Source organism: Bidens hawaiensis, unplaced genomic scaffold (assembly GCF_021521415.1).
Source record: "Bidens hawaiensis isolate Kalapana, Puna unplaced genomic scaffold, B.hawaiensis_p1.1 tig00007455_1, whole genome shotgun sequence".
NCBI lineage: Eukaryota > Viridiplantae > Streptophyta > Magnoliopsida > Asterales > Asteraceae > Bidens > Bidens hawaiensis.
Window position 1 is genome coordinate 904,702 of NW_027491522.1, and position 15,309 is coordinate 920,010.

At 34.0% G+C, this 15,309-nt stretch overlaps 1 protein-coding gene and 1 pseudogene across 1 annotated transcript; one reads left to right on the forward strand and one right to left on the reverse strand.

Annotated features, from left to right (window-relative positions):
* The first annotated feature begins 577 nt into the window (after nt 1-577).
* LOC143635380 (mediator of RNA polymerase II transcription subunit 15a-like) lies at nt 578-7,407 on the forward strand. Its single transcript, XM_077103231.1, has 14 exons — nt 578-684; nt 851-962; nt 1,030-1,116; nt 1,369-1,375; nt 1,777-1,981; nt 2,033-2,197; nt 3,041-3,513; nt 3,578-3,648; nt 3,765-3,839; nt 4,543-5,397; nt 5,776-6,087; nt 6,182-6,358; nt 6,967-7,055; nt 7,200-7,407. The coding sequence occupies exons 1-14, from the start codon at nt 578-580 to the stop codon at nt 7,405-7,407; spliced, it is 2,943 nt and encodes a 980-aa protein (XP_076959346.1).
* Nucleotides 7,408-12,094: 4,687 nt separating this feature from the next.
* LOC143635381 (uncharacterized) lies at nt 12,095-13,993 on the reverse strand (annotated as a pseudogene).
* Nucleotides 13,994-15,309: the final 1,316 nt, after the last annotated feature.

Here is a 15,309-nt window from a genome sequence, read left to right on the forward strand (position 1 = left end):
CTCACTTTATAGCTCTTTCTTTTGTTTATCACCCTCATTACCAAAATTCTTATTCGCACCAAAGGCTGATCGTAGAAGGCCCCTCATACGATGAGGCTAACGATGTTCTTTGTTGTTAGCAGGGAAGCTCTGAGCTGGCTAAGTTTTCTAAACCCAAACACGCCATTTCGTTGTAGCAACATTTTCTAACAAAACAAAGGCACTTAATAATGCAGGGACATAGTTTGTAAAACGTATTTAAAGACCAAAAAGTGAAACATATATATAAGCAAACATACAATTTATTTATTTATTATTATTTTGACAGTAATAAACAAGAGTGGGGTGGGATTGGGTTGGGTTCTCATCCGATGATTACGCTGCATGAAAAGGAAGGGTTACAAGTTACGAAACTAAACAAACACACAAAACCATCCATCATCATCATCATCATCATCATCCCATCGATTCATCTCGCTTAATCACGTAATTACACTCCATCGTAATCATCTCCTTTTGGTTTTTTGATCTCATCTTAAATATTGATTTGATTTTATTTTAATAATAATAATAATGTATGTAGCATTGCAAATCGGCCATGGATACAAGCAATTGGCCCAGGCCTAAGCAACCTCCTCCTGCTGATTCCTCCCCCGTAAGGACTCTCGTCTCACCCGAAACACGCCATAAGATCGTCATTAAGATGTATGTATGTTAGGGTTTTCTTTTCTTTTGTTGGGTATTGTTAAGAAGATAGACTATATATATAGGTGTACTGGTTTAATTATATATATGTAAGCTAGCTAGAGTTAGCTTGCAATTCATTTATAACCCCTCTTTTGGCGCTCATTATATATGTTTTATTATGTAGAATGGATTATTTGAAGAAGCATGTTCAGTTTTCTGGACAAGAGAAGCTACATGAACTAAAGGATATTGCTTTGAGTATTGAAGACAAGATTTATACTGCTGCAACAAACCATGTTTGTATTATCTTCAAAATTGTTTATAGGTTACGTGAGCTTTTCATAATTTATTCTGGCTTTGCAGGATGATTACATGCGGAAAATATCTACCAAGTTGCTCAACATGCAGAATAGATTTGCAAATCATATGTCCAACTCTGCTTCTACTACTGTAAACCCTTCTGATCCAGGTACATTTAACTACTATGATAACTTTCTTCCGTTTATTAAAATACCCTATGTTTCTTTCTATATATTTAACAACTCTATTAAAGTTTATAAATGTTCAGTGAGTTGTTAGGCGGGAAGTTCATTTATGACTTTAAGTTTGTTGTTTAACAAACGAAGGAACATGAACGAGTGTCTCGTCTGTTCATTTATGTTTGTGGAAGTTAATTCATTTACGCTCGTTTATGTTTGTTAGTTTACGTGTTTTAAGTTCGTTTATATAGTCGTTAATTTTTTTTGGGTCCATTATAATTTACTTTAATTTTGTGAAAATAAAATATCTCCTTTTATTATTTAGGCCGAACGGATTGATGTTCCCATTTACTTTTAACTGGTGTTACCTCGAGTATGTTTAAATTAGTTCGTTCTTTGTGTTCATTTGCGTTCGTGAACTGTTCATTTATACTATTCACTATTAATAAACGAACGAGCATGAACATGCCTAGTTTGTGTCCGTTCGGTTCATTTACAAGCCTATCCCCGGTTAACTGCAAGTGTCTTTTTTTCTGAAAATAGGAAAATTTTGAGCTTGTATTCCAACATTATATTATATTTTCCTCATTTATAACATATTCAGTATCTTTTTGGTTTATTTCACCATAAGGTCAACTCAATAACCAAGGTCAACTTAATAACCAAAGTCAAAGTCAACCACCTTCTATTCCTGTACCCTCTAATCATCCGCAAGCTGGTAAACAAGTTTTACCTCAAAGCATCCACAATAATGTTTCATCATCTGGAGTGCCACCTGGCAGTGGCATAGCACGCTCAACTGGCCAAAATTCAAGCTTGCAGAATATTCAAAACATGTCTGTTGGAAATCATGTGGGACATGGAATACCTCCCAACAATTTTGTAAGTCAAAGGCATCTATCAGGAAGTCAACACTCACAGCATAATCTTTATCAGCAGCAGCCACATCAAATTGCAAAGCCGAAGCTCCAACAGAATAATATTAATATTAATAATAATGATAATAATAATTCAACCTCTGTGCAACCACGCATTCAGCAGCAGCATCAGAATTTGTTGCAGGCAACTCATTTCCAACCTTCTCAACTACAGGTGCCAATGTTGGAGTGTTAAAAGGGATTCTGGTCAACACGGGTCAAACGGGTTGATCAATCTGTCAAACTTGTTCGAAAAATAAAAATAATTAACACATTAACTATTATTACAAAATTGTATTATTTTAATAAAATATAATTTTTTTTAAATCAGCTTTCAGGGCTGACAATAGGGCTGACAGGTGTAAACGTGTTAAACAAGTCAGACACGATTAACATGACTGCTAAACACGAACATGAAATGATAAACTAACCGTGGCATTTTACGAACATGAGTCTGTTTATTAACGTGTTATACGACACTACTTGTTTAGCACGATTAATATCTCATGTTTACTGTCATGAAACGGCATGACACGATACAGTTAACAGATAACAAATTAAATAAAGATCACCAAAAATTAAGATCCGTAAGGAAGGAAGTAGTAGGAGCGTAGGACTAATTGACTTAAAGAAGCGTTATAGGGTTTTAGTAACCTAAATATGTATATTTTTTTAAAAGGATTAACATGTAAATACGGATAATTGGGTCTAAACAGGTTGACCAGGGTTTGATGGCGTCTTAGACGTGTCGACATGCTTATGACACGAAAGCAGCTGTTATGCTCAAAAGTCAAACCCAAGCCTGTTTAACTCCGTGCCATGTCTTGTTAACGTGTCTTTGTCGGAATTGTCAGCCCTAGCTATAAACATTTGAATGACACTTCAGGTTAATCTCAACTTGATTAACCCACTCAACCTGTTGTTGACCAAGTTTCAAGTAAAGGAGATGAGCTTTTAAACTCTAATCTCTACAATATGTTATGCATTTATGCAGCCCACAATGTTGCAGCCATCTTCTCTTTCTACAATTAAACAAACTCAGCAACCTCATTATCCACAATCAGGTCAGCCCGTGAGTCAACACCATCAACAAATGGTCCTAAGACAACAAAGACAGCAGCAGCCGAGAATGTTCGGCCAGCAGAATAGTCTTTCCAATGTGCAGCCAATTGGTCAACATAACAACTTTTCTGGTATTCATCAGCAGCAGCATTTGGGACCTCAAAATAATCCAAAACAACCGCAGTCACTCGGAAATCAATCTGGTTACTCCATGCTGAACAACCAACATTCATCACACCTCATGCAGTCAACTCAAAGTCAAAGGGCACAAATGGAATTGCAGCAGCAGTTACAAACACAGTCAGCTCAGTTTCAGCACCAACTTAATATGAAACAGAGGCTTCCAGCATCATTTCATCAACAGAGAGCTATGCCAGAAGCTTCATCAAGTAAGTTATATCATGGTTTTGTTTTAAATGATATTTTTAAAAATTTATTTTTTATTTATTGTAGCGTCTTCAGATTCGACAGCTCATACAGGAAATCCAAACAATGGAGATTGGCAAGAAGAGGTGTATCAAAAGGTGTTACATCCATGATCCAACTACTTTAGTTTTAAAGAAAAATGAATAATACAATTATGGATCTATTTTTTTATTTGTATAATGTGAAACATGAAACTATGATCTTTTATTTACAGGTGAAAGCTATGAAAGACAAGTATTTTCAAGAGTTGGCTGACATGTACCGGATTTGTAGAGCCAGATTGCAGCAGGTAAGTTTCTTGGTCATATTCATTTTCAAACTGTCTTGCACAACCTGCATACAGCCAGGGCTGTAAACGAACCTAACTGAACTGAACCTAATGAGGCCTTGTTCAAGTTTGTTAAGCATTTATCAGAAAAAACGACCAGTTCATGAACAATTAACCGAACGGAATTTTTATCCATGCACATTCGTTAACAAAACACTTTCGTTTGTGTTCATTCGTTAATTTCAATCATAAATGCAAACGAACAAATGAACACAAGCCAACATATACTAATTTGAAAATTCGATATATTCAATCATATACTCAAGTATTAGACATAATCGCACAAAATAAATATGAAGTTAAGAACTAGTGCGTTTCTAATATAAAAGTTAAGATAATAAACTAATAAAAATTAAAAGTCATAAAAGAATTTGAAAAATTAAACTAAAAATTAAAATTTAAAAAGATAATGACTGAATATATACAATAAAGATTAAGGAATGTAAACGAATGAAAAATTAACAAACATAAATGAACACATTACCAAACGTTCATGAACATGATCTATGTTCATGTAAAAACATCATATAAAAAAAGTCAAAAGGGTGTTTGCGAGTCAAAACAGGCTAGAACATGACACATTTTAACCCATACTCATCTTGATCCATATCTTGCCACCTCTATAAAGATCATCTTAATTTCATGTTTGACTTTTGTTGACCAGCATGATTCTTTTTCTCAGCCACCAAACGGAGACCAAGTTGAGAGGCTAAAAAAATATAAACATACGTTGGAATGTTGCATGAAATTTCTTAAACTCCCGAAAAACAACATAACTCTAAACCATAAAGAAACTTTGGGTGTGTACGAGAAAGAAATTGTTAATATCATAACTTCACAAAGGCGCAAATTAGTGCCAGCACTCCAACAACAACGTATGAATCAAATGCAGCAATCACAGCAGACACAAATCCAGTTCTCACAAATGCAGCCTCATGAAAGTCAGATGAACTTACAGCATAATAATTTGGCCACTTTGCACCATAATTCGGTTTCAAATTCACAGCAGCATATGATGAGTATGCTTCCACATCAGCAACTGAAGCCACTTCAAAGCCGACAAATGCAGCAACAATTTTTGCAAAAACAACAGTTTCTTCACCACCATCAGTTTCACCAACAAACAAAGCATAGCACAAAGCTGAATGTTAACCAACCGCAGCATCAAATAAATGATGCTAACGAGTTGAAGATTAAACAGGAAATAAAGTCAGAGTCATTGAAACAGTTGAGTTCTGTGACTAAATCCAGTACACCTTTGCAACCTGCCAGCTCAGCATTTGTGGTGTCATCTCCATCAACTCCATCTACATCTAATGTGCAAGGAAACCCCGATAAAATTGTTTGTTGGGGTGCTTCGTTACTTGCTAATGAGGGAAATATATGTACACCTGGCGTATCAGCCTCTCCTTTGCTTGCGGAGAGCACAAATCCTGATGTCAATCATGCCAATGATGCTTCAGTTATTTCTGGAAAGTCAACTTCTGTTGAACAGCCACTTGAGCGTTTACTTAAAGTGGTCAGTAATCAGTTAAAATTCGTTTATGTTAGTTCATTTATGTTCATAACTTTACATTTGTTTTAAGTTTCGTTAGTATATTCATTTAAAATTTTTGGACGTTACAACTTAATCTAGTTTTAGTAACTCTTTAGGCCAAACACATTCTTCTTCAAATTACTTTTATCTGATTTTAGATTAGTTATGTTAAACTGTTCGTGTATGATGTTAACGAACATAAATGAACACTAACATGTTCATTTTATTAATGAACGAGCACGAACATGAAAGCCTTGTTCGTCTAATTGTTCGTTTGGTCTAAAAACTAGAAAATTACTGAAAGACTATAATGTATTTGACACTTTTAGTCTAACACCTTGTGTATATCTTTCATAACAGGTAAAGTCAATTTCATCAAAATCTTTGAGTGCTTCAGTTAAAGACATTGATATGGTTGTTAGTATGGCCGATAGAATTGTAGAACTCATATCGGATGGTGAATCTATTAATGCAGTTAGTAAGGGCCTGGTTGCTATGACAAACACAACTACTACTGGAAAAAGAAAAACGAAACGCTTAACGAATCCAATGTTTATAAATGTTGTATCATCTCCATGCAGTGTAAATGATAGCTTTAATCAGTTAAAGTGTTTGGAGAATTCAGAACTGGAATCGACTGCAACTTCTACCATAAAAAGGCCTCGGGTTGAGGTATTATATCTTCATTTGTATTATTATTAATCAGTTAGTATGGTTGACTGCATTTGTGAAATTTTCTCTATTAACATGTGTGCAAATGTTTCAGATGAGGCATCCACTCTTGGAAGAAATAAGGGAAATAAACCAAGGATTGATAGATACTGTGGTTGATATTAGCCAGGAAAATGCTGACTCAGATGGTAAAGGAACCATTGTTAAGTGCTCATATAATGCTGTAGCTCTTTGTCCAAGTCTCAGATCGCAATACGCGTCGGTCCAAATGGTATTTTACTCTATTTATTCCTAATAAGACTTCAACATATAACCATATTTGTTTTTTTATGCATTAAAATGTAATCATCAATTTAAAATGCAAATCCAAACATTCCTTTTCAGCATAGCCAACTATGGTAGACTGGTAAACAAACCGAACGAGCACAAATGTAGCATGCTCGTGTTCGTTTGTCTAACTTTAACCGAACAAACGATTGAACACAGACAGGGTTTTGTTGGTCTGTTAAGAAAATTTATTGTTCATTGTTCGTTTTTGTTCATTCATTAACAGTATAAAGGCAGTTCACGAACGAACGTAGCTGAAAACAGATAAACAAACATAACTGAGCAAAAAACAATTAAAAGTAAATGTGAACAACAATGTGTTAGGCCTAAAATTTTTAATGCATATTGATGAACGTAAAGGAATGGACTTAAATAAACATAAACTAACGAATATAATTGAACATGAACGAATTTAAATGAAACAAGGCATGTGTTCAAGTTCGACTATTTAACTAAATGAATAAAGTATTTTGTTCATGTTCATTTCTTTATTTTGTTTAGGTTTATAAAGGGTTTGTTCACAGTCCTAATATGTATTTAACACATGTGCAGCCACCTATACAACCGTTGCGATTGCTTGTTCCTGCAAATTATCCGAATTGCTCCCCAATACTCTTGGATAAGGTGCATGTTGAAGCCAAGTAAGAAATATTTATTTTCCTTATTTTTCTGAGTTGACTCACTAATGAGTGATTTCCACTTTTGACCTTACCATAAGGACAATATTAAAAGATACATAATTTTGAAGACATTTGACAAAATATTAATTTGTTTCCAATGTACAGCAGGGAATATGAAGATCTTTCTATTAAAGCCAAATGGCGGTTTAATAGTTGTGTGAGAAGGCTTTCTGACCCGATGTCACTTGAGAAGATGGCACGGACTTGGGATGATTGTGCCCGTGTGGTTATTTTGGAGTGCGTGCAGCAGAGTGGCGGTGGCACTTTCACCTCTAAATATGGAGCATGGGAGGACTGCATAACTGCTGCATGAGCTAGTAGTTTATACAATTTCATACCAGATTTTGCGTTTTGAAAACGATTACATGTCGCGGATTAGTTCTTGATATAGTGAAACTCAATAATCCGTTTTGAATACCAAAAAAAATAAAAATAAAGCATAACCGGTAGTTACTGCACTATCTTCTCTATAAGAAGAGACTGAGATCTCTTTTGGACGGTAGAGTTTATCAATGCCTTTTTAAATCTATAAAGATTCATTATCATAAAAGATGCTGGTTTATAAATTCATTTTTGAGCGATATCTGGTTAGAGTTGACGTAACTCTTTTACCCATTTTATTATTTGGATACATAGCTTGTTGATGTTGTCCCGGAAAACATGATTTGACTTGATAAACAATGTTCGTACTTGGGCCGACCGTGATTCTTTTGGCTTTTGATTCGTATAATTATTATCAATGTTTTCAAACCCGGCCTGGACGTCGACCCGGCCGCCTTACTTGGTCTAAGGTCGGACCGACCCGGGAGGGCGGACCGGTGTTTGGCCAGGACGACGTCATAAATAATATGTATATATATATAGGAGAGATTTCAATTAAGAACCACATGCGTAATATATGTAAGTTACATACACGTAAAAAAATTACAGAATTTTTTACGCACCAAGTTGACTTTTTACACATGTGTAACGAACGTAAAAGTTAGTGTAATCAGTTACATATTTATTCTCTCTCCTACTTTGACTTTTTTGCCAGATTTAATCTCAACCACATATTCCAATCGATATATATATATATAGGGGAGGGATATTTTGAGAACCATGTTGAGTTTTAAGAACTTAAGAACTCAATTCTAGGCCACATTTAATTAAATGGATTGGAATATGTGGTTGAGATTAAATCTGGCAAAAAAGTCAAAGTATAAGAGAGAATAAATATATAACTGATTACATTAACTTTTACGTCCGTTACACATGTGTAAAATGTCGACTCGGTGCGTAAAAAATTCTGTAATTTTTTTACGCGTACGTAACATATATATATTACGCATGTGTAAAAAAAATCGGAAAAAAAAATCATTACACTGAGTTCTTTCGAGAAATCTCCCCTATATATATATATATATATATATATATATAATTAAATAATTATATAATTGAGAGTGGATGAAAAGTAAATAATAATTATGTATTTATGTTAAACAATACTTACTGAACCACCTATGTATAAGAGCCAAAAACGATGTACTATATGTGAATTAATTCTTATATGGGCTTAGAAACATATACCCAACAACATATGTTAAATAATTCTTATATGAGATTAGTTGAAAAGCCCAACCAGATAACCCTACATCTATGTAATCATGTATTCATTCTTTCTCTACATCAGTCGCAAACCAGTAGCCACACACCAACTTGCAGCGAGATCGCCACACTTGTTATATTTGTTTATATAGTCTTAGTTCTATAACGAACGAATTTCAAGCGGCTATGAATTAGTTCCAAGAAAGCGGCCGTTCGACGCCATTGTTGCCGGAATCTTTTTTCCGTTCAAGTTCTTTTCCACCTTTTCTTCTGTATACCTCTTTAACTGTTGCTATCATCAACACAACACCGGATCTAGGGATAGATTTGAGATGGATATTGATTATATTCTGATTAAAACTAAAAAAATGCGTGTCCCGGTTCACTTGGCGGGTCACCGGGTCCGGTCCGGCCGTCAACCACAAAACCCGGCCGGGTTTTTAGAAAACGGGCTAGGACTGCAACCCGGACTGGCGTCCGACCGTTCCAACCGGCCGGTCCGGTCCAGGTTTAAAAACACTGATTATTATCAAGTTGTTTTTATTGGAATATACACTCTGTTCCCGAGCTTCATTTAACAAATAAAAAGAAAGGAAAGGAAACTAAGAGGGAAAAGAAAGGAAATGAAGTGAAAATTGTGATTTCATTTTGTGTTTGATGTGCTAAAAGTAGTTTAATAGCTATTAACTAAATTAACTAAATAAACACTAAGTAATACTCTAGACTCTCTAAAACTCGACTAAACTACTAACCGGCAAGTGAACCGGTCGGCTCTAGTAAAGCTAAGTAAGTCCGGATATCGAACCCACGAGACTCTCTAAATTACGTTTATTAGATAATTAGACTTGACTACAAAACACGACTTATTAATATATTTGTTTTGAGGGTTTTTATTTAAAATACTAATTTAATACTATAATTAAAAACTAATTAAGAAAACAAGTAATTTAAACGAAAGCAAAAGTTTGGTAATTAAAATAAGATGATGTTGAGAAAACTACCTAGGCTAGAATCCCCTAAATTTTAGTAATGAATTAACCTGGGAAAACATTTAGTTATGGACTGGGTTCGTAAAATATACACTTAAAAGAAAACCCGAGCAAGACTCCTGACCCTTCTCAAGAGACACCTATGGGTTTCTAACAAGTTTTAACACACACCAGTATTAGAAATCAAGTTCCCTTACGGTCACCTAATTAATCATGATCTAGTTCCTTTATAACGAAATCTTACCTTACAGCGCGGAAATCAAAGGCAATTTAAAATATTTAATTGACTTAATAGACAATAATAAATAATCAACCCTAGACGGACTCCTTACGAAGAACTAAATCTAGCAAGATTAAATAATAAAGATCTATCAATAACCTAGCACTTTACAGATTTTAGGTTAGCAGCACACTTAGGTTTATTTGACAATATTATTCCTATGATCTTATCATGAAATCAACAATAAAATAATCAAAACAAGAAGTAATTGACCTAATAGTAATCCTATTATATGACAAACAATAATCAAGGAAAGCTATGGAACAAAACTCATCAAACAATCCTAAGCATCCATATGCATCAATTTAATATAAATAAATCTTTTACTAAAACATAAAAACCATAACGATAAATAATCCCAAGTCAAATCAAAACATCAAAGTAGGTTCATCATAACATAGGCAGTCTAAAGATTTAGCCAATAACCATACTCAAGAACAAAAGATAATAAATAGGTTCAAATAATTCATGACGAAAATAATAAATTCAAACCGACTAATAAGGATTCTTGGATGAGTAGGTGTTGAACCCATACGCTATTTGGTTGAACCAAGAACTTTCTCTCTCTATTTCTTGCTTTGCCTTCCGTCGAAAACTCCTCTAAAGTTCTTTGCCTTCTGTTCGTTCGTAACCTCTTTTTCTTCTATCCACGGCTGCCTTTTATAACGTTGTTGTAGGTTATGATTTTTCTTGTGGGCCAAGTCCAAACCAATTCACCTATCTTTTCCGGCCCTACATAGACTTACCAATTAAATTAACAGGCATGCACCATATAACATAAATCAATGTAAACAATTACTAATAATTGTGGTTCACGTGGCATATTTTTATTACATATACTACATAATATATTTATTTTTTTTAGTAAATAATTTATAGATAAATCATATATGTATAAAAAATATTGATAGTAATAAACACACAGAGCTAGTTTTAAGTTTCACTTGTCAGTCTCAAACTTTGTATAAATATCGTATTTTAGTTTGTTGTCTCTTGAAATCCATTAATCCAAATACGAACCACTTATGAGTAATATTAGATAGAAACAAGCTCAAAAGTGTAGGAAATATTCATATAATAATATGTATACTTTAGACTATATCAGTGTTCCTGAGTTTAAATGAAAGGAAAGAAAATTAAACATTTCATGTGTTCCCGAGATGGATGGAAAAGAAAAGAAAGTTACATTTTTACTATTATACCCTTTATAGAGAAAATTAAATAAAAACACTCCAACATGCCAATATGCATACAAATAAAGTTGTCTGCAATTTCCAGATTTGACCAAGATGCCAAACATGAGTTGTTCAAACAATCTATTTAAGAAGTAACATGCTACATGGAAAAAATTAATTCCCAAGTTGCCCAAATTTGCAGAAAAACAAGTTGCAGAGCTAGGATGTTGAAAAGTGTTTCCTGGTCAAACTGTTCGGTATCAAAGAGCATCGGTAGATAGGTCAACGACATGTTTAAGTGTGTCGTTTGTGAGTTGACATAAGAGACTCAAATTGCTATTATATATTTCATATTTCCTTAGTCAGTCCACTCCGGTACTACCCTCATGCGCGTCTCTTATATTACGACGCTCTTCCTTTTCGGGCCCATTTAACACCTCGCGTATCACTATTTTGATGTAGTTTGAATAAAAAAACTTAAAAGTAATATGCAAATTTTTAGTAACTCAGAATGATGGAAGCTGAAAGCAATATGCATATGCTACTGTTCAGCTCGGTTTCATACGACCGGTTTCTGATATAAACTGTAAACGAACTGTTCGCTCGGTTTTATATGCATATGCTATGGTTCAGCTCGGTTTTATTAGTTTTTACTACTAAAACACATTAAGAAAATACAAAAATTACAGTATGTGTTTGTTAACACTAATTTCATTTGACTTCAAAGTTAAAGAAGTTACCTTTTGTGGTGATTGATTGGTTAAGTATCAACAACCAACTTGTTGAAACTTAAATAATGCCGAACATGTTCCTTTTACAGATTCTACATTTAGCAAACACATTCTACTAGTTTTGTGTAATAAAAATGTGCTCTGTATTTTGTTCATAGAAAATAATGTCAAAAACCGACTACACTATCAACCCAAAAATCATAGCAAAGCCAAGAATCAATAAATGCATAAAAGTAAATACTTCACCATAACCAAAAGATAATTGTTCACAAGATCCATAACAACTTACAATGTCATCTTTGCCTGAATAACAAAAAAAACACATGGCATCTAAAGATGACAACTAATAACATTATCAAATACATAACCAACATCTACTAACAGTGTCATCTTTGCCTAAATTAACAAAAAAGCACACATCATCTAAAGATGTCACCATTTCCTAAACTTGCTTACTTACCATCCTTCATCATACCTTTCAATATACCCATGCGCATCTGAAGAGGACAACTAAATAATGTCCTTGCTTTTGCTTGATTGTTAGCCAAATAAATTAAAGCGTCCGGTATTTCATTAGGTTCCAAACCCATTGGCTCCAATTCGTTACAAATTTCCTCACCTGTAAACTCACGATGATAAGCTCGATCAAATATTTCGTTTGTTTCTGCCAATATTTTTTTGCCTTCTGAAATAGCATTAGCCACATTGTCAAGGGAATTCACAAGCTTCGAGTTAAACGCTTCAGCTTCATCTTCTTGTTCTAGTTTTCTTTTTTTACTTTTACATTTTTTTGCATTTGAAGATGGCTTGGGTGGAGAAACCACATAATCTAACACTTGAATACATCAACAAAAGTTGCATTGGTTCTCTAGAGTCACTTCTTTGGAAGCTAGTAAGTCCTCCAATTTAGAAATTGTTTCTACTTTAATGTTGTCATTTTTCAGCAATCGAGCATTTCGTTCTTTAGCGGTTTCAACATGTGCATCGGATGCCCTATCCCATCCAAACAGTTCTAGCATTTCATTGTAGTTTAACCCTTTTTTTGTCTTCAACATTATAGCATCAGGCTTTGACTGTTTACAAATAAAGATAATTAGTATTATTATAATCGGTTAAGTAATTGTTTAAGAAAACAACTAGAACGCTTACAGCTATTAATTTAGCCCAAACTTCGTCCTCAGCCTCAATTAGTTGAGTCTCATAATTCCATGAAAAACCACTCAATGAAGTTCCTTGAAACATATCGTACCATTGAGAAAAATGGCCTTTCAATGTTTTTAAACGATGCATCAAATGATTTTTGGTAAAATGCATTTGAAGCTTTGTAGTTAGCTCCTCAATCATATTAGTGTATGCTTGTGAGGTGAATGCTCCGTTTATCCTATTGTCCTTATCTTTTTGTGTTATCATCGCTTGAACGAATGCATCATCCATCGTCTCTGTCCATTTAAAGTGTTCCTTCTTACCAATGTTTCTAATGCCTTATTGTTTACTCATGATAACTACATTATAACAAAAATAAAAGGATACATTGCTAAAAAAATGAACTGCAAGTGCTAAATATCATAACTATGATATATAAAAAATACTAAATAACATCAATAATTTCAAACACCAAAGCTCATTTAGCGGTTAACGTGATAATAGGGGCGTATACGAGCTGAGCCCGACTCGAGCTCGACCGATTCGAGTTACTCTTTTAAAGATCGAGCTTGGCTCGTTTTGACTCACGAGAGGTGGAGCTTATGCTCGGTCGATTCGAGTTACTCTTTTAAAGCTCGAGCTCGGCTCGTGGGTTGTTTTTTCGTGCTCGGGTTTGGCTCGTTTATTATCTATTAATCAATTTATATAAGTTTTTAATTTTTTTATACACTTTTAAAAAAATTATGTAACAGATTTGATCAATAGAAAGTAAGTATATGCAACAAATAAATATTTGAAATTGGTTTGGTGTATAACATTATTATTAGTTGCTTCAAAATTCTTTTAGCAAGCTTAATTAACTCAACACAAGAGAAACCATTACTAACTTGACTAATATAACCAAATAACATGTAAAAATCAAAACAAAGTGTTATAAAGCAAATGATAATACCTGATTAGGGAAGGGTTGCTTGGGGTGTTGAGAAGAAGACATGGTTGACGGCAGCTTAGGTTTAGAAACATGAAAACATATACATGACCTAATACAAAAAGAAGAGGACAAGATGGTAATTTTAATTTTGATCAGAATACCCACTTTTCCTTTCTCGCCTTTTCCTTCCGATTTGGATGGAAAGAAATTGGTATAACTTTTTATCACTTTCTTTTCTTTTCTCATCCTTTCCTTCCTTAAAAAAATCTTTGGAACACCTTCCCTTCCTTATTTCTTTCACTTTCTTTTCTTTTCCATTGCTAAACGAGACTGTGGAACATAGCCATAGTATTAGGGTTTTAGTCGGGTCCAATCTATTTCTATATACTGCATTCAAGTCTTTTATCATCTTATACTTATGTGTTTCTAAATTCTTAAGCTATGATCTTTGTTTCAACTGATTAATGTTTGTAGGATCAGTTTACGGTATGGTCGTGCATCCAAGTGGTACTTGTGATAATTTGCACTTGTTTTATAATTTACTAGGTTAGAACCCGTGTGATACACAAGTGGTTAAAATAAGAAAAAATGGTTTTAAATACTCCCAACTATGTCATATTGGCAAATAACAGGCCTAACTTTGCACTTGGCTGGTGGCGATCCCAACTAAAGAGATATTTGTTTTTAATGGTCCGCGACTAACTCCGTTAGTCTGTGACTGAGTTGGCGTGCTTAGTTGTCAAAATATTACTTATGTGGCAATCAAAGTAATCTACTATTTTATAATAATAAAACAAGGTTTCTTTTGTGTACGTGTCAACCTCACATCAACTCTTCCTATTATCTTCAAGTATTCCGACAGTTCCAGAGAAGTGGCTACCAGTTACCTAATGGTTTCTTCCACATCATAATTATCTCCCTGATTCACGCATCCATCATTCGCAGTATGTCCAGAATCATTGTTCCATCTTATTTCTTTCTTGCACAAAAACCCTAACCTTTCTTCTTCCTTTCCTTCTCAGATTCATAGCTATGTTGTTAATTTGAACAACATAGATTATGTGACGGAGGTTGCCTTTGGTCCTTTTTTTTCGGTCGGCATCTCAACACCGGATTCCTTTCTTCTCGAAGGTCAGTAGTTAAAACTTTTACAAAATTAGGAGAAGGATTTGCCTGTACTTTTGTTACTGAATAAAATAATTATATCTTGAAATGGTTATTTGTTAATATATGACGTAGAAAGTTGATGTATCAATTCCAAGTCTCTAGACACACACGACTTCTTAAAAACTTTTATAAGCTTCAATAAATAAATTATCTTATATGAATAGTGACATAATAAACTTTGCATCAACCATAAGTTGAATTCTTGAATTTTA

Coding starts and splice junctions, on each gene's coding strand:
- LOC143635380 (XM_077103231.1), top strand. CDS start 578: ATGGATACAAGCAATTGGCCCAGGCCTAAGCAACCTCCTCCTGCTGAT. Junction 2,198..3,040: donor ATTCAGCAGCAGCATCAGAA/TTTGTTGCAGGC, acceptor CTCTACAATATG/TTATGCATTTATGCAGCCCA. Junction 6,359..6,966: donor AATACGCGTCGGTCCAAATG/GTATTTTACTCT, acceptor ACACATGTGCAG/CCACCTATACAACCGTTGCG.